At 41.7% G+C, this 19127-nt stretch overlaps 1 protein-coding gene across 1 annotated transcript in view; it reads right to left on the bottom strand.

The window, feature by feature from the left end:
• LOC145440180 (uncharacterized) overlaps nt 1-19127 on the bottom strand; it is a 31271-nt gene that overhangs the window by 8906 nt on the left and 3238 nt on the right. The window contains exons 3-15 of the mRNA XM_080317757.1: nt 18691-18933; nt 16229-16342; nt 16032-16169; nt 15879-15965; nt 14798-14916; nt 14583-14741; nt 13082-13366; nt 12202-12420; nt 9982-10101; nt 9036-9179; nt 8604-8713; nt 7565-7772; nt 7351-7492 (exon numbers count right to left, since the gene is read on the bottom strand). Coding sequence (XP_080173883.1) covers nt 7351-7492; nt 7565-7772; nt 8604-8713; nt 9036-9179; nt 9982-10101; nt 12202-12420; nt 13082-13366; nt 14583-14741; nt 14798-14916; nt 15879-15965; nt 16032-16169; nt 16229-16342; nt 18691-18933 — 2088 coding nt within the window. The remainder of the gene's footprint in view (nt 1-7350; nt 7493-7564; nt 7773-8603; nt 8714-9035; nt 9180-9981; nt 10102-12201; nt 12421-13081; nt 13367-14582; nt 14742-14797; nt 14917-15878; nt 15966-16031; nt 16170-16228; nt 16343-18690; nt 18934-19127) is intronic.

Genomic DNA, 19127 nt, shown 5'->3' with positions numbered 1-19127 from the left:
CTCCTTTGCCGACCAGGCGCCCAAATATAAGTTCTGCTTTTCTGAAATCTAAATTATGTGCACCCATATTCGTTTACAAAACCATTCATGGGCTATAGCTAGCTTCGTGATAGGTAATCGTAGCGCGAAATTGGAGGGTGTGTTGGTGTGTTCCTGCAAATTGAAATTCATTTCTGCGCAAATTCGTTTCTCTAACAAGGCTTTGCCAGTGGCATTAATCGGGAAATGCAGCAATACAGCAATACAGCCTAAACACCGATATAATGAGAAAACAATTGTCGCGACGAAAGCTACTCAATACGGCGTCACACTCAAAATCGATTCGTGGCGATACTGATTAGATTTCACGCTTTCTCATTTGCCATCATCCATATTCCTTGTTATCCACTTGATACATTCGCACTCCGAAATTGTCGCACAAAGTCATTTTTCAGTGTTCCTTTCGTTATTAATGTGATGCATCACAAGAATATGGGTTGCACAAATTCTTATTTTATTCGATTCGTTTGAACAGGGAACCTTCTACATTCCGATAAACTTGATTGCTGGATGTACTCGTATCGAGAACAACATTATCGAATATTAAACTGTTAGGCATTAGATAGACAGTGGATTTCTATTGATACGATCGCGGCATGCGTCCGGAAGTGGAATTAATTCTAGCCCAGGGTGGCCAACCCGCGGCCGTAGACGAAATTGTGCGGCTGTCAACACGTAATTCAATCGGTATGCGTTGGCGGCCGTCGACATGCAGATTGAATTTACGAATTGACCGATGTACTCCCGAAATGCCTCGCGAACTTAAATCGGGAAATGCACCAATGTTTTAATCAGTGGCGGCTCGTGACAATATCGGGTGGTGGGGCAAGGGCTGCGAGCGACTTTTATCAACATGACGTCACAATGGCGTTTTCCAACGTAAAAAAGTAACTTTATGATGGTCACATGAATTTCCCGACAACAGTGATTTTAACGTAGGTGCCGCGAGAGGTTTGCCGGTGAGCCGTGACTTGAAGTGTGGTAACAAATGTTTTATTCATTTATTTTTAATCAAAGGATTATTTTACAAAATGTACGTGAACTAAGAATCGTCCCTATGCCACGAATCAAGTATCAGGTCATCCTTAGTAGCATGCGTTTTGATTTCGTGGTAGAGTTATAGATTACGCAAATCGATAGACCCTAAAATCCGACCGTCACCCCAAATTCGAAATCCGGATCCAGTCCGGCCAGGTAAAAAAACATTGAAATCCTGCTCCTGCTCCTGAACCGGACTGTGGCCATCTCTGGTTACGACCAGGTGATAATAGGCAACCAAAGCGGAGGCACCCGGCGTACGATTGGATCAATAGACTGGACAACTTCTAGACCTCTCATTTTCGCTCTAAAGGCAACTGCGTAAACTACGTACGGAATAAAGATTCAATACGATTCATGTTCGCACTTGACTTGACCTGACTAATTCCAATGACTAGAACTCGAGAGATTGCGTAAGCCTAACTGGAAAGGTCAACGAGTTCGGACACATACGCAATTGTTATCTCATAGATTGGGCCTGTCATATTGAATCCAGAACATCAATTTGAATGGTCTTTGAAGAACTAAGGACAGCAGCCTCGGAACTTCGGTCTCGGAACAACGTAGGACATTTTGGCCTTGAAACTGGAGACTGTGACACAACACATACGGCTTACTGTCTATAAGTCTGCTGCGAAATCGCCGTTGGAAAATATATTAATATATAAATACATGAATAAAAGTCGTAACTTAGTATACTGTTACAAGAAATCATCGAGAAGTAGCATACGCAATCTCATAACCCATTCCGGTATGGTACACTGTCAAAATCAATGCAAACAGACGAACACCGAACTTTGAGTAAAATAGATCGAGGAATAGGCTGATCGAATGATCAGCTGTTAGCCGACATCGAAAATGAAATAGCTATCGCAATTGACAGGGGATTGTAAGCAAATGGTTTGAAGGCCACAATTTCACAGTGAAATGGACATTGGCGAACATAAAATTATGCGAATACTTGAATGCAAACCGAGAATCTTGGTTAGCTGTTTCATGCGATCATCGCGATATACCATTGGAAATATCATCACCGATCTCGTTATGGAACGCAGACTATAGATTAGCACAGACCGACACCGGCTTTTGCGTGAGATCCGCAATGACGTAGGTAGGCTAAGTATCAGATCAGCGCGCATCTCTACCATACTCGACCTCGAAAACGAAATAACTGCACCTGGCACCGCGTTCGATACTAAAATCAAGACATACCGTGTGAAAGCTCATGACAGATCTAGGTATGGAACATCGTTAAAATCAATAGAGACCAATAACGGCTTTTGCGTAAATTTGTTGGCGATAAATGAAGAGTCAGCTCTTACTCGACTTTGGAAACGAAATTACCACCCACATAGTTCAGTGACAAACTTAAAACTTGTTACATCGGTCGATACTAACACTTACCGTGCCAAATGTCATGACCGATCTCGGTATAGAACATCGTCAAAATCAATGGAGACCAATACCGGCTTTTGAGTAAAATCCGTTTGCTGTACTATGTACATGATAGATCAGCACACACTGAACTTCGGAAACGGAATTACTACCATTATCTTTAAGTAGCAAGCCTGAAACTTGGAGCAGTGTTAAATACTACCTTCACGACATATCATACCAAGTTTCAAGAATTATCATGGTGCGAAACACCGTCAAAATCGACCTATACCAGCAAAGGTCGACTCAACGCATATTACGGTAACCGAGTTCAGATATAGATACGATTGTTACATCACACCTTAGGGGCGAGTAGGCATATTTGCCCCGGTTGCTCGGCCATTTTACGAATAGGAGAGAGTAAATCACCGTTTCTTTATTGTGCGCGGCTTTGAGAGAATAGATAGTGAAAGCTTGTTATGAGCGCTACCGGGGCAAGCCCCGGCTAGGCATTCACAAAGCGAAAACACAGAAGAGAATTCGATTTTCGCAGAGACTTCGCTATGTATGGGCGTTTGCAAGCGAAAGCACAAGAAGAACGCGGGTTTCGCTGTGATCTCGGTATATATTGATTGCTGTGCGTCTATAAATGGTTAAATTGTTATTGAACAGAATTTTAGGTGGGGCAATGCCCCAGTTGCCCTATAGGACGAGCCGCCACTGGTTTTAATCATCAAACAATTGCCGCGATGAGAGTTGGTCAACGCAAGAAACCGCAAGAGACAATTACTGATTGGCTGCGCGATTTCGCGTTTGTAATCATCATTATTGTCTGCTTGAAGTATTCGAGAGTTGTCGTGTAGGCCGCAGCTACACTTCAAATGATCGTACCGTTATAAGATTCCATTTAATAACTCGTCTGCATGGTTTGATATTAATGAGTGCAGGGTCGATATTAAAACGTCACGCGAATCGTTTAACTCTGCACGTATACCAGCGGCGTGCAATAAAGTGCGTTTTCGTGCGGCGACGATGACGTCATCGATATGGAACAATTACAACGTCACAAGACTTCGCCACCTCGTAAAAAAATAAAAGTCGGCGCCTATGGCTGCTGATATATATCATAACCGATGTTCCCTCTAATTTTGACGAGTCTGCGCACACTTACCAACTCACTGCGCAGACCCTTGAACAACAATGCGTAACGACTAAAAAAAAGGTCATCACTTCGGATTTTTTGTGCCCAACTTAGATTTTCGGTGCGCAGAGACCGTTTAAGCAATGCGCATTTGCGCACTTGCGCAGTTTGGAGGGAACGCTGATCATAACCGAGCCGTTCTTTGCCGTTTCTCGTAACGGCAGCTTGCAGTATCTGTATTAAGTGGAAGGTAGAATGTTAAGTTCTCTTTACCTTATTCTCTTAGGACTCTACTTGAAACGGGCGCCAATCGTTATTTCGCAATTCTTCACTCGACATTTATGCGTGTCGCCATAGCCATTCGCTTCTACGCCATGTTAGCGTGTGTTGTAGGTACAATCAGGACCAAAACAGCAATTCGTCGCCCACTCCAAACGTTGGTATTGGTAGGGTTGTAACCAAGTCACAATATTCCGAGTCACAAGTCAATCTCACTTTTATAGTTTAGACTCGAGTCAAGTCGAGGCATTTTCAATTTACCCCCGAGTCAAGTCCAAGTCCAAGTCAGCTAGTATAGGGTCGAGTCCGAGTCATAGTGTTTGATTCGAGTACGAGTCCAAGTCGTTATGTTCACAGATCAGTTTTCAGATCAATCCGGTTCAACCCACTTTTTTCAACTCTGCTCGAGTGATATAGAATGGCTCGTATTCATAATATCGTAATTTTCATCAGTTTTCATAGTTTACGGCCCTATTTCCAAGTATCAGGACTGATGGACGAAATACAAATAATGTGGTAACTTTACTATTCTTCGAAGTTACATGGAATGTCTGTCGCGGCCGTTATAGTCTCAAGTCAAAATGACTCGAGTACAAGTCGAGTCAATGCAAAAATTGACTCGAGTGGAGTCAATTTACGCATTTGAAAAAATGACTCGGGTCAAGTCTAGTCACCGAAAAATCGCAACTCGAGTCTAGTCATGGCTCGAGTCATTACAACCCTGGGTATTGGGGCGCCACAGGGTGGTCAGTTTTCAAGTTGATGACTGAATTTCGTCAATAATATTGGTATAATTGCATTATATTGCTATTCATTCAGATTTACCGGTAGAACTGGGACACGTAATTCATAATTATAGTATCTTGTATGTTGTTATAATTACTTTATTGTATGTTGTTAATTCGTGACCTGACGTCGTTTATATAATCAAAAGATACTGTAGTTGCGCAAACGTAGCCGACTAAAGGAAAAATTTCCTGAGACGCACGCATAAATTGTCATGTCTTCATTCCTCTGTGAGTGCCCCGGGTAGCATTTCCATTGTTGGGGCTCAGATTGGAAGGACAGGACTATTCGTCACGTCCACAGACCGCGGCTATACTGACAATGGACACATACCCAAGGTTTTGGCCAAGGTCATTATTTAGTAGCACACTTGTGGAGTTGCGTGTTGGCCGAAATTGCATACGTCTTTTGGAGTGTCGTGGCGGGGTGATGACCGCCACCGAAATGCCCATTCCCATAAATTATGCATGCTTTTTTCTTGAGTAGGAGAGGTATGCATTTCAAAATCAAGCTATTTAGAGACATTAAATCAGGAAGCCCGAAGAAAATTTTCATGTTAATTAACTGTCTTGAAAATACTTATGTTGATTTACGAAATACTTTTGAGTCTCCTTAGAGCTCGCCCCTGGTCGTATTTGGGAGTTTAGGGTGTGGCAGTTACGGACCTGGCAAGAATGCAAATCGTTGGGTGCGACGAATAGTCCTTATAGAGTTGGGCAATAGGTGCATTATGACGTAACAAGCAAATAACGTATGATTTATAAGGAAAGTTGTTATCTCATTAGACCTTTTCATCGCAAGCCTTATATTGTATTCCAATATCACTTCTGAAATTTCTTCTAAGGAGCAAAACAAATGTAATCGTGAGTAATCGTGATTACTTTTGAAATGTAATCGTAATCGTAATCGACTACATCCTGATTTTGCTGTAATCTTAATCGTAATCGTAAAAGCGGGATTCACAAGTAATCGTAATCGCAATCGATTACATTCGTAAAGTAATCACCCCATGTCTGACCTAAATAATATTCACTTTCGTGAAAACATATTTGTAACTCTATATTTACTTGATGTGAAGCGCGAAGGAAATTCTGGGTTTGACTTATATTTTCTTAAATTGAAAGTTATAGAACTCCGTGAAAACAGCCCGAGAATTCCCCAGTTTCTCTTTCAAATTGGAGGGTTACACTACTTCTACTTGACAAACTGAGAATAGCGAAAAGTAAGTAAGTAGATCACAAGATATTACGAAGTAGAAGTAGAAGTAGAAAATTTTCGATCTACTTGAGTAAGTACTAGAAGTAGAGGAAAACTACTTGAGTACTTCGAAAAAGTAGAAGTACTTCGTTACCAACCACTAGGGCTCTTCAAAAATGTTCTCAAATCGTACTGGCTACTAGATAAAATTGTTAGGTTACCTAATTTAATCCTACACACAAAATTAGGTTCGATTCCAGTCGGTAACCGCTTTGCTACAGGAGAAGAAAGTTTCTATTTATTATATAAAAATAAATAATAAAAAAATTGAAAATTTTCTGTTCACCCCACGAAAGGCTGTCTATAGAAACGATGCTCACCAAATTTGGTTATATTCCAACCAGTGGAAGCGGAGTTATTGCCGTCGAAAAATTTGGATTTGAATAAAATAGTATTTACGGTGAGCACAACTATAATAAATAAACAAAGAATCGGTGAAATTTTGTGTGTAGGCTTAAATTAGGTAACCTAACAATTTTATCAAGTAGCCAGTACGATTTGAGAAAAAAAGTCATATTTGAAGAGCCCTACTAACCACCTCTGTGTATACTATAACTATAGAAGTTGGTATTTCACCCTGATCAATATCAATGTAGCCATAGCATGACCCGAAAGATACATTGTCCGCCTGTCCGGTCTAGCTTAGACCGTCAAGGAGTAAGCTTATAATACCTTGCCAGTCATCAACGAAATTGCTGGCAAAGCGAAGTAAAGTATTGATTTTATGGAAATATCATGTCATTCGATTGTTCCAGTTGATATGTTTCATGATGCCAACGAAGTCAGATTTTACTTCAACATTGTGGCATAATGTGGCCTGAGTATTCGATACGTATTGTATTGATATATTACTTTACGAAAATGTAAGATTTGAATTAGCAATATGACGTCACGTGACGTCATGAGTTCACGTTTGCCGTCACATAGATCCCTTTAAAAAGGTTCGAATCAGAATCTTTCAGGGGTTAGCGCCATCCTTAGACGTAGCTTCAAATCAGATTTGATCGAGAGGTCGCGTACTTTAGGCAGTTAAACAGAGGTAGTTACTCTATCTCCTCGACTATACTGCATAATGACAAAGAAAATTACAAATATGTGTAATTTCGATATTATAATCCGCTACCATGATATAAGGCTATTTTTTGAGGTTATACTATGACGCATTCACTAAAAAACTGAGTGAAACATTTCTCAAAATTTCTTTTCACTTTTAAGAAGTAGCTTAAAATCACAACACTAATATAAGTAGTGCAAGCAGGAAAACGCGGTTTCAGGTCACGTGTTGATGAAAAAACACCAACACGATCGCGAGATTTGATTTGTATAGTTTTGACTCGCATCATCAAATATGCCTTATATAAACCCCCGCAATAAAAAAAAATATCAGAAAGCAATAGGTTGTAAAAACTTAGGTCTTCGACATCCTAAACCTATACCTTCAACATAAATGTTCGTCGGAATGATCTTGTCAAAATAGCCAACTGCTATCCCAACGTCGAGTGCCGTTATCAGTAGTGGCACCCCGTATCCGAATAAGGTGCACTTGGTCATATAGCGCGACTTGCCCGCTCCAAACACCTACAATATAAATGCAGAAGTGTCTGAGTGTTTCACACGTACTTTACCTGCTTCATATCGAAAATGGCTTACCATGACCAGTGATCTGTACATGTCGTACGAGTAGACGGCCATCCAACACCAGGTAGTCAGGTAGAAAAAATGCATAAAACTCGCAATCACGGTACACGTCATCCTGTTCTCGTTTCTTTCGATCCCAACAACAAATATTATGCTGGATATCAGTAGGTTGGTGCAAATGTGGAACAATATCTGTGTGGGCCGTCTTTTTCTGATGTCCCTGAAATGAAATATAAAATTGACTGTCAGAACGTATTCCGGAGCTTGACTTAGAACTTATAATGGATCTGAAGGCGAAAGTTGGGCTTTGCACCTACACAGCATCGGCACGGACCGAAAGCGTCGAGGTGGATAAAAGTAAACTTACATATTGATTGGATGTAATTACCACGATGATTTATTGTTAAAACGTATAGTACCAGCAACAAAATTCAAATAATATATTCGTCAAGTTACAACTTGGTCAAAGCTGCGCGACATGGAGTTCACACACGTATTACGGGTAGGGTTGCATTTAAAACAAACGATGTTTTAAAACACTTTGTTTAAAACATGTCTTAAACAGTGTTTTAAACAAGTGCCTTTTTTAAAAAATGTTTGTTTTTTTCAAACGTTGTCTAATTATGCCGTAATTGTGTGAATACGTCCGAAAAACCATGTAGCATGAGCCTACGGACGGTTTGCACCCACAATAATCGACGTAAACGATGTGGGGTGGCTGGAGCCCTCTAAATCGTCGTCGGTTGAACAGTTTCCGCATGCAGATATAGATCATTGGTATGGAATGGGTGTTCGGCTGATGATTACCGCCGACCGTAAAATTGCTGCGTAACGGTGTAGTCCCGGTTTTGGTCTGTTCATGACAGTGGTCGGAAGACCTTTTCGTCGAAAGAGCCATATTTATCCTATATTTTCAATTGTCAATGTCAATTCACTGTGACGTCACAATTACATAGTGACGCTCTGGCTAAAAAAATAATGTTTTAAACATGTTTGTTTTAAATTTATTTTGTTTCAAATGCAACCCTAATTACGGGCATATGCAACCTACTCTTTGACTGCGTGGATGATAATGGTCAGCACGAGACCCAGCATTGAAAGTGACAATCCGATGACGCTGGCCGTCTCCAGTGGCACGTTAGGATCCAGATTAGTAGTTGCCTGTAACAAATTCAGAAATCGAAAATATTACGTTTACACTTACATATAGTCAACCCCGAAATCGCATCCTTGCAATAATTGCAGCAGGTGGCAACCCCTTGTAATGTAAGCCAAATGGTAGCTGCGCCACTCATATTACTTGGGTTGACTGTTTTTTATAATGGTTGATTTTATCGTGGGTTTACGCGGGTATATTCAGCCAAAGCACAATCATTGCGGTCGAATATATATATACAGAAGTCTCGACAAGCGTGCTGAAAAGTCAAGCTGTGGCTATGTAAGTACCTGCGTACTGTGCACTGCAGAGTGTATGTAGACTTACCACAAGTAAGGCGAAGTTGGTTAGGTGATCACACTGGCATCTGGTTAGCTTTTCTTGGCCGTCCACGACCCATCTACAGCCATCGTAGCTCCACTCGCTTTTAGTAACATTCCAATAGCCACATTTGAAGCAATCCCTCTTTCTCTGAAAGATGATAATTGTTTGAAACTGACGCGTTAGCAGCAGTCACACAAACACAATCTAGCTATCGGACGATGTCAGAATGATGGTTTCAGCTGATTGAAAGTTTCTGAATCAATACGAGTGATTTCGGATTGCTTGCTATAGCGACACTCCAAGCAATTGCTAGCGATTGGAATATATTAAATCCCCATTTAAGTGATTCTGGCTGTTCACTGTTCAGTGTTCATGCTTCTGTTGCCGAATATAATGATGCTGCAGTTTTGCGGGTTCTGTGTCATTCTAGCGCTGAATTCCATTGCACTTCCGGCCTCTCATGCAGCGTTTGAATATACACGTCATTCTTTTTATCTTAGCGTATTGTCCCACGTCACCGCAAAGAACTATAGCATTCTATGGCATATAATGTGTGTAAAGCTGTACGCAATTATGAAAGCGGAAGTGAGTAAAGACTCCGCAGTTTCACTCCCTCTTGCTGTGTTCAATCCTAATGGAGAATGTGACTCTATCACTTGGCTATTTCCCATTTTACATATCTACACGAAAGAACTTGGTTATTTCAGTCATTTTGAATCTTTTCAATCACTTTGAGCAAGGTCATCTAGTCTGCATATGAACCTCATGGCTTCAGTATTCGTGATGCAAACCTGCTGCCCATGTGTTGCGGCAGTGGATCAAACTACAATCTCGCTATTTCCTCTATGGATTATTGATAAACGTATCTACTAAGTTGGCGAATAGAAGTGTGTGGTTACATTGCCTTACCACTATTTATTTTAAGTGGTATTGCCAAGGGCATACTTACGTCAAAACGCAGTCCAGATTTCACCCCGGGCTTCTTCTTCTCGCCAGAGAAATTCATCTCAATCGGATCTTTCAAGTTTCTAATCGGGACACTATCATTGCCGACGTTGGCTGCAACGATCTGTATTGACAATGTCGGTGAAACATAGGACTGGGATGGTCACGGAGAATATTTACTATATGGTAGCCTTAGGGATCGTAACTGCCACACCCCAAAATTGGAGGGCGAGCTCGAATGGGTCGAAAATTATTTCGTAAAAAAGCATAAATTATGGAGTATTCTTTGGTAGAATTAGTAAACCTTCTACGAGCTTCACGCGATTTAACCACCCCCTCTGCCCCCATTGTATCCTGCCTACTCCATTTCATAATGGCCGCAAACTCCTCGATCCTGTGACGCAACAATGACGTCAACATGGGTCGTGATTTCACTAACCTCTTTTTGTCTATTTGGTCATTTGGTCAACCAACACTTGGAAATATGTGGCAGCCTAAAATGCAATGTCACGCGTCAATCCGTTCGCGATAACCGAATCAGTCATTTGCAGGCCTGTTTATTTTTGGATATTGGGTTTTATTTTTGGAGATTCTCCAAAAATAAGATTTGAAAACATCCAAAAATAAGATTTTTTTGCATGATGTTTTTTCAAGTTTTTTAGTGAAATGCACGAGTCAGAGCAGTGTAAATACTGTTGAAACAACCAGCAAACTCACAAACACACACAAAAACAGCATGTGTGAGTGGGAGGGGGTCTTCGAAACGCTCACTGGAAGGATCAGAGGCGACACGACAAGGGTTGAAGAGGCGGCATGGTATGAAATGGTGCGAGTGTGGTGCCGGTGGGACCTTGTAACGCAGGCCAAATACCGCCACCTCTACAACAATAACTTCGTCTAACACGATGATGGGACTGAATGGTTACCTCCAACGGCAACAGGACTTGATCCAGGAAAAGAAAAGTATGTGTCCCAAGTTTGTAGACACATGTTGGTTGTCAATTAAGAAGATGACCGCTTGGTTGACTAGACACCGTGTCAAACTCCTCGGGGTTATAAACGATAGAAGTCTGGCCTGTGTATCCCTCCGCTGCAGTAGTGGATCCAACTAATCGTCCTCGAGCGCATGGCCACAGAGGTGAGCACCACCGTCACAAAGATTCAGGGATTTGGCCATCTGATCGTGGAGCATCAGGATGAGCTCCATCGCATGGTCGAACGCCTTCGAGCTCGGTGCCCAGCTGAGGACTGGGACAATGACACCTGCGGCAAGGAAGCTCCTTTGGTCAGAAGGTGCTAGGCTCTCAAGTTCACTGAGTCACGCAATTTCGTGGAGGATCAGAGTGTGCACTGTGCAGTCCTCGACCTTCTCGAGAATATCGACTAAGAAGAGAAGCAGTCCACGTTCGAGGCAGCCTGGAGCCTTATAGCAGGGCTCATCGACGGCATAAAGAAAATTGAAGTTGCCGACAATGAAAGGGTTCTGCCCTGTCTACCACACCAAGTGGTGCAACCTCGTAGGCATGACAGAACAAACACTTCTTGCTCTTTTAGATTCTAATAATATAAACAACAGTGATACATATATGTAAGCTACTCTATTTGCAGCTCAGTGAATTGATCGACAAACGCCGGGGTGGGCTGTCGAACAACTGGACACCTGAGTAGATAAAGAATATCGAAGACCAATTCCAATCCATGTCTGTCCGATACCAAATGGACGTCACTTTCAAGCGCATTATTGACGAGCGTCAGTTCTTTGGACCCACATGGCTCGATGTTTCCCACAACTGCGACGGTCGAAGCTGATTTCTCGAAAATCAATTGGGAGAAAGGTCTCTTCCGGGCGTCACCCACTGATTTTTATTTGGAGGGCATTCTCCAGGCCAAAGACTTTGTGACGAAAGTATCAGAAAGATAGATCAAGATCACTGATGATCTCGATGTGTTGAAGAACATGAATACATGATAATAACATACTTTCAGTGAAGTTTTCTATGTAGTATTAGGGCTAAAAACACCTTCATTTCTTATTTTTGGAGATTCTCCAAAAATAAAATTTGAAAACATCCAAAACTAAGCTATTGTTGTTATTTTTGGAGAAATCCAAAAATAAACAGGCCTGGTCATTTGGCTATGGATATGGTTGACTTATGCAGCGTTCAATTATTGCTACTTACACCACGGATGCGAAGTTCGCAGAAGCGCATGCGTACATACTCACCAGGCCAGGACTATAGGTGTCCGACGGGAATAAAGTGCTGTCCAAGTAGAGGAAGAAGGACACTCTTGATAACCCATTAGCGTCTTTCGCCTTTTCCAATGCAGCAGTCGGTATGGATATGTTGACGGGCCGTTCACTAACTTCAGTGCGATTGTGAGTAGTGACGTCCGCATAAACTGGTGAGAACCAGGCTGTTTGGTTCACAGGTGTCTTCGTCACCTATGCAGTAAAGGCAATTCATAAATTCTAAGCTACTAAGAAAGAGACATCTGGTAACACCGGACCAGAAAACTGCTCTCAAGTTATCACGCATATTTTAGCTTTTGTTGGCGATTGCGAATTTGCTGCGGTGTGCGGTGTAGAAATTTCATGCTCATGAAGCGGATTAATTATTATATCAGACAATGAGGCTTGTCAGGGAAGCTGTGATGTTGCAGCATTCTATATATATATGGTAAGCCCGTTTATGACTACCTATAGGTTGAAGTCAAATAACTTATTAAATGTTTCGAAATTCGACTACTCCTAGCTAATTAGGGCTATTGAAAACATGGTAAAGGGCTTCCAGTTTTGACAGAAATTCTCCAGATGCAATGTGCATGCTGCGCTGTGCAGTGTGCATGTACTACTATCATAATGACACGACTCGTAATCCCGCCTTGTATAATCTATTTCGGCAGCTCTATTCTAATACGATGGTTATATTTTACCTTAATTGAGTGGAATATGTATGATTTTGAAAATCACAAATCATGGTTTTGAAGCACCTCCGTTGATCATACTTGGGCGGGCGGCTATCTGATCACAGTTTAGTAACCAACAGTTAACGGTACACATATATATTCTTACATATAACCCTGACCATTGATCTCAAACTTACCGTCACCAACATAGACGCTGTTGTGAAATTGACTGAAGTCTCATTCTCGGGAATTTCGACGTTATTCGCCAAATTGTTCACTGACTGCAATATTCGCCTTTTCACTTGTTTTTCCTGTTCCCTCGCGGACAATACAGGTGTAGTCGAAGCCGTAGTCGAGACAGTCGATGAGCCACTAGGTGGGGCCTCCGTGGTGGTAGTCGAGGTTCCGGTGAGTGACAGTGAATTAGATCGTATCAAATTGTCAACGACGTTCACCACATTCCCGAGAACGTCTGTTGAAATCTGCAGACGCGCGAAACCGCGATTTACAAAAACTCGTGTGCATATCCGACAGCGTACATTGTACATAGTCTGGTATAGATTAGAGTGAAACCAGAAGGCGAGAAACATCCATCCAGTTCAAATATCGGGACGCTACTACGCCACTGACACGCCCACACTGACTGTTCAGTGTTCATGTGATATGATAGATAACTAACCGACGGACAGTTATAAACAGCACGCAGCTAGCAATATTCAAGTAATTTATGGTGTTTCTCCGGAAACAGATATGGTAATGTGATATCTTGTCACCCGAACGAAAGCTACTGTCACACTCCGTCCGAAGAACCACTCCGAAACACCCCTTAAAATTGGCATTGGTTTGAACAATAGCAGTGCCGCAATACAATAACACTGACAATGAGCTATCCTGGCGCTTCGATCGTTCGCAAACATGCCGGTTTCCGGAGAGATCTACCTGACCGACCGTACAGTCACGTGTTGAGGATCTGATTATAGTTTAGTTATCTATTATTGAAATATTTGAACAGCTTCTTGGAGGTACAAAACTTAAATATCCAATTAAATAGTATAGTCATTGAAATGAGACCGAATATTTTCGGCTGACAATCGTCAGGGGTAATCGTCAGCAACTAGTAGAGGCTACGTGGGAAGAACGTCTAAGCGTTTGCAGGAACGCATAAACCAGCATGTCCCTAGATTTATTAGAACACGCGCGTCACGCTTGGCGAAAAGCTCACCCATGACACGTCCGCTCAAGGTTGATGCGGAACAATCAAAGGCCATAAATTCTGCATTTGGCAAACACTTGTTGGATAATCCCGCATGTGTGAAACATTATCGAGACGTCAGATTTCGCGTCATCAGAAGGGGCCGGTCACACTTTCATTTATGTGCCTTTATCAAAATACACCAGCCAAGGCTGAGTCAACAAAACGAGTTCGTGTACCATCTAAAATATTACATTGCACGCTCTCGTATTCGACATTTCATGCTGGTGACGTCATATTTTTTGATACGATTGTTGATATACGATGTTCTTTTGAATTCTCTACTAGTCGCTGACGATTACCCCTGACGAGTGTCAGCCGAAAATATTCGGGTTCATTTCAATATGAATTTACTATTTAAAAAAAACTTCAGCAGTTGACCTCCGCTTCGCGCCCCCTTCAGAGTTAAAAGAAAGCGCCGCGTTTCAAAAACGCTACAAACTTACCGTTTTCTGTGCGGTCGCCGCCTCGCTGACGCCAGCCACGTATTCTGAAATCTTTTTCACCTCCTCTTTGGCTACTGTCTTCTCGCTGTTGGACGTTACAAGCTGGAGTTTAGCGGTATCTGTCTTTAGCTGTTCCGACGATGTGTTTGAGACTGGCCCCTGCAAAGCGACGTGCGTTGACAATCTGTTGAGAATACGCGCTCTTTCACGCTTACAGTCGGGATGACGCTTGCGATAGATTTGCTGCAAGAGACGTTGGTAAAATCCACAAAGTTTGCTGCACCTGTGTCGTTGACTTTACATACGGCTGAAGCTTCGTAGCGGCCACTCTCAGCTGGAAACGTGCAAAAGTACGGAGTATATGAATATACAAGCTACAATTTCCGCATACTCTACGTTGTCGCCAACGCATACGTAAAGCGTACACTGTAAATCCGTGGGTTGAAAAGCGGTGACTTTAGAAGATTTTCATCATATCGCAGGATGTCAATCATAGATTGAGCTGGTCATTATGGACTACTACAAAATTCTCGGATTTTCCACATTAGATTAGAATTAGATTTACAGCAACACATTTTCTTCCAAATTTGAATGAATTTAGAATTATAGCTATGCAATTTTCCAATTTAGAGTAAAATTATAATTATTGAATTCGCGAAAACTTGGAAATTGAATAGAGTTCAGTTCATATCAAATGACAGGTGGTTCGCATAAGTATGAGAGAGACACATGTTTGTACGGCAAGCTTGGCTCGTTGCGGAATATACAATTCTGCAACTTTTTCAGGACAACCCGAAATTAGATTACAATAAAAATTAGAGCATAAAAAGATCCCCAGATTGTATTATAATTAGAGCAAAGAAACATTTCACAAATTAGAATAAAATTAAATTACTGGTATTTCGCTCTTATTCAGTCTAATCGGGCAACTAGAATTACTAGTTGTCCAAGTCTGCTTCCAGATTCCGAATTATGCTTCATCACCCGTTCCAAGGATTGAAAACGAGTCAAATGCATCAATCCTTATGGAGATATACCCCAGGAATGGAGTGGGTGATGCTAACGCTTGCCACCTTTTTGCAACTCGAGGTGGGAACGAAAGCAGAACCCACTTCACACCCGTACCGTGTATTCATGAGAATTGGTGTATTTGATCGCTCTCAGCCATCATCGGAATACGAGTGAATACGGGTTATAATATATTTACATAATGAATATATCATTTAAACGTATATCAAAGTGTCTGCTGTATATATTTCATACGATATCCCCTATAAATTACGAATTGATACTGACGGCACTTATTTTGCAGCGAGTAGGCGGTGGCCCCAACGTCGGTTAGATCAAAGTGAAATCCTTCGAGGTTGTTTGCGTCACAGTATCCTTCAAATGAAAATCTTCTTCATCATAATTTTTTTCATATTTACGCACCGATATTTCAAAACTTACGAACACATCCTACTGTGCCATTACCGCGGAAGCCGGCTTGGCATTCGCACACGCCGCGAAGCAATATGGGGTCGTTCCTGCATTCCGAGTTTTCTTTGCAAGTGTCTTTGGTGCCACGTGAAGTACACCAATCCGTTACTGCAAATTCAAGAGGGTAAGTAAAAGATGCCAGACAGCGTTTCTCCGAGTATGCATACCGTTTTTGCAGTCTTGCGTGTCGTACGCTTGTGGGCATTGGCATTTGTAACCTTGCCCTTGTTCTTGGCAAGTGCCGCCGTTGAAGCAGACCGGGTTGTCGCATGGATTTACAGCTGTAAGTAAATATTTTGGTTGCCACGTACGTCATATGCTTATACCGACACTACACGTTTATCGAAAAGAGTGTGTTTTCACGCAATAAAGGGGATACATGGGAGCAGAACATTCCTCTGAGTTATATAACCGCAATATAAATCAAACACAACATTATAATCCAAATGATGCTTGGCAAACTGGAACAAATACAAATTCAATACGAAGGAACGTATAGGCACCAAGAAATGCGCTCCCATGACGATTGACGGTGATAAAATCGACGCATGATTGCCGAAGCCTTCGATATTGATGTCCAGGTGCCAATACGACTGGCGCCGAATAAAGTCATGTCCTTGCAATCTTACCTTCGCAGTAGGAATGCGACTCGCACATAAAAATGTTTCCCCCATAAAAGAGTGCGAATGTGAAATAGCACGAGTCTGACCAAAGAGTCTTTTTGTTTGGCCTGCTTCATGTGAGCTATTCCAATATTTTCAGAATAGCGACAATCTTAGCCAGCGGTCCCTACATATAGCAACGTGCTTTGAGGAAGCAATTACTAACAATGGACCCAGCCCAAGTCAACCTGCTCAACCCCATGAATAGTCTTAACCGCGTGTGGCGTGTACATTGCGCAAGATTTATATTTAGATACCCTAAGCTTTGGGAGACGCCACTTGATCAATTATCATCTGCAATTTATGCATGTACTAACATTATTGAGAAAATTCTTCATTCACGTCAAAAACTTTTCTATGGTTTCTCATGTAATACAGGATTTAGTTCGTTACGGAAGGGTGCGCGTGAGTCTATGAATCGTGTGTACCAGGTAGTGACGAAATCGCCAATTAAATGATGGGTAGATATGAGGGGGTATTTCCGCTAAATTCTTCAAAAAAATTTGCCACTTCCCCCTTCCCGATTTTTTTCCTGGCTGCGCCCTTGAACGATGTAAATTCGTATATGTACAATACTTGATAAACTATATTTATACAGTAGTTTCTCAAAGAAAAGATTATCAGACAATTAATTCATCCAAAATCGTCATTGAGCCCATTAACTTCCCCTGGCTGCATAGCAATAGACGCATACAACGATGTGCACACGTAGTAAAATCAATAGATATTATAATCTTGAGTCGGCTTTACCAAATATAGCAAAAAACGGACTTATTGTTTCGAGTTGTATCGCTGTTTTTTCGAAGGAGTGGTAAAATTGCAATACGCCACCTTTCCCGCGGCCCTATCTCTTCGACAGGTGTTGTCAACCTTTTCTACAACTTGACTCCCTTTTAAAAAATTTAAAATTCAATGACCGTATTTTTCAAACCTTGAAAAAATAAGAAACGTCATTTACATTGCATAAACTGGTCTGCACGGCTCTGGGAACCCCTGCATTTTAAGATATTTTCTCGCTGCTAGTCAATAATCATAATGTGATTGGTGCCATTAGTAACATGGGTCATACCGATATTACTGCTCGCGTATATGTATTATAACCTAATGTTAAGGACTATTCAGTAGTTGTTCTTAACTGATCCATGGATCAGTAATGGTTCCGTGAGCCCGTCTCGGGAATTCCGCTGGAGGTCAAGATACACTCTCCGCTCACGGCGCTCATATACATATCATTTGTGATGATATGGCCGAAGGCCATCGAATGTACCTGGTAATTATACACGCCAGACCAGTAGTCGAATTGCGATTGTTATCGTGGTACGTCGTGTGCAGTCGCGAATATATGCGGGGGAGGCTGGGTTCGACATCTAAACCTTGTCCTTCTGAAATGCCCATACTATAAGCTCATTTGTAATTTGGCGATTGGTATCACGCTATTATGTTGCTACCAAACAATTTTATGACACTGTTCAAGGTGAAGCTTCGCATTTCTAAACTGGTATCGGAAAGGAAACAGGAAAAGTCCCACTGATATACAATCAATATTCATTATGTTTTCGTTTTGTGTGAAAATTATATTTTAAAATGTTGTTGTTCTTTTAACGCTCTGTTAATGCACAGTTCATTTTGTGCACAAGGAATCCACGGTAATGCATTAAATGTGCTGTTAGGTGTGTATTGTGGTGGATTTTTATGACTCAGCGAAAATTCTGGGTTCCGCGAAGGCTTGTACATTATCGTAAGTTTTCCGTGGGCTAGTAAACGTCAATAATCACTGGTATAAACTATAACTCGTTGGTAGCATGACAGACGTGCGTTTTGGGCGGATGAAAAATAATAAAAACTGCTCGTTGATGGATCGGCATCTCGTCTTCCCGGTCTCGGCTCTCGTTCGTACCCTTTGCGATTTTGAATTAAAACAAGACAAGACTTTCGCGTGAACAATCAACATCTATAAGCGCACGTACCGGTTGTAACAGATATCTTGCCAGGTACGCTTGCCACGCCATCGTCCGAGTACGCGGTGACGTTACAGTGATATTCTGTGCTGGGTTCGAGACCGACGATGAGTTTGTAGGTCGTCTTCGTATCTTCAATGGCTTTATTGCCGCATTTATACCGATATCCGGACGCTCCATTCACTTCGTCCCACAGAATACGAAATTGACGCTTCGAAACCGACTCGTTCCGCACTTTTGGCGATGACAACGCTGAAAAGCAATATAAATTAAGCGGGACGTCATGACAAACAGTAGAGTTGGTCAAAGTTCTCTGCGTTGGTACTAAAGTAGTTGTAACGTCGTTACTTTCTACTCAATTACAATCTGAAGTAGCGAAATCGGAAGACTGTAAATTTTTTAAATTGTAAGACTGTAAATTATTTCACGAGAGTTATGCCAGTCCT

Source organism: Botryllus schlosseri, chromosome 6, assembly GCF_051294905.1.
Source record: "Botryllus schlosseri isolate E-star chromosome 6, Bs_hap1, whole genome shotgun sequence".
Lineage (NCBI taxonomy): Eukaryota > Metazoa > Chordata > Ascidiacea > Stolidobranchia > Styelidae > Botryllus > Botryllus schlosseri.
This window is presented reverse-complemented; position numbering and strand designations above follow the sequence as displayed.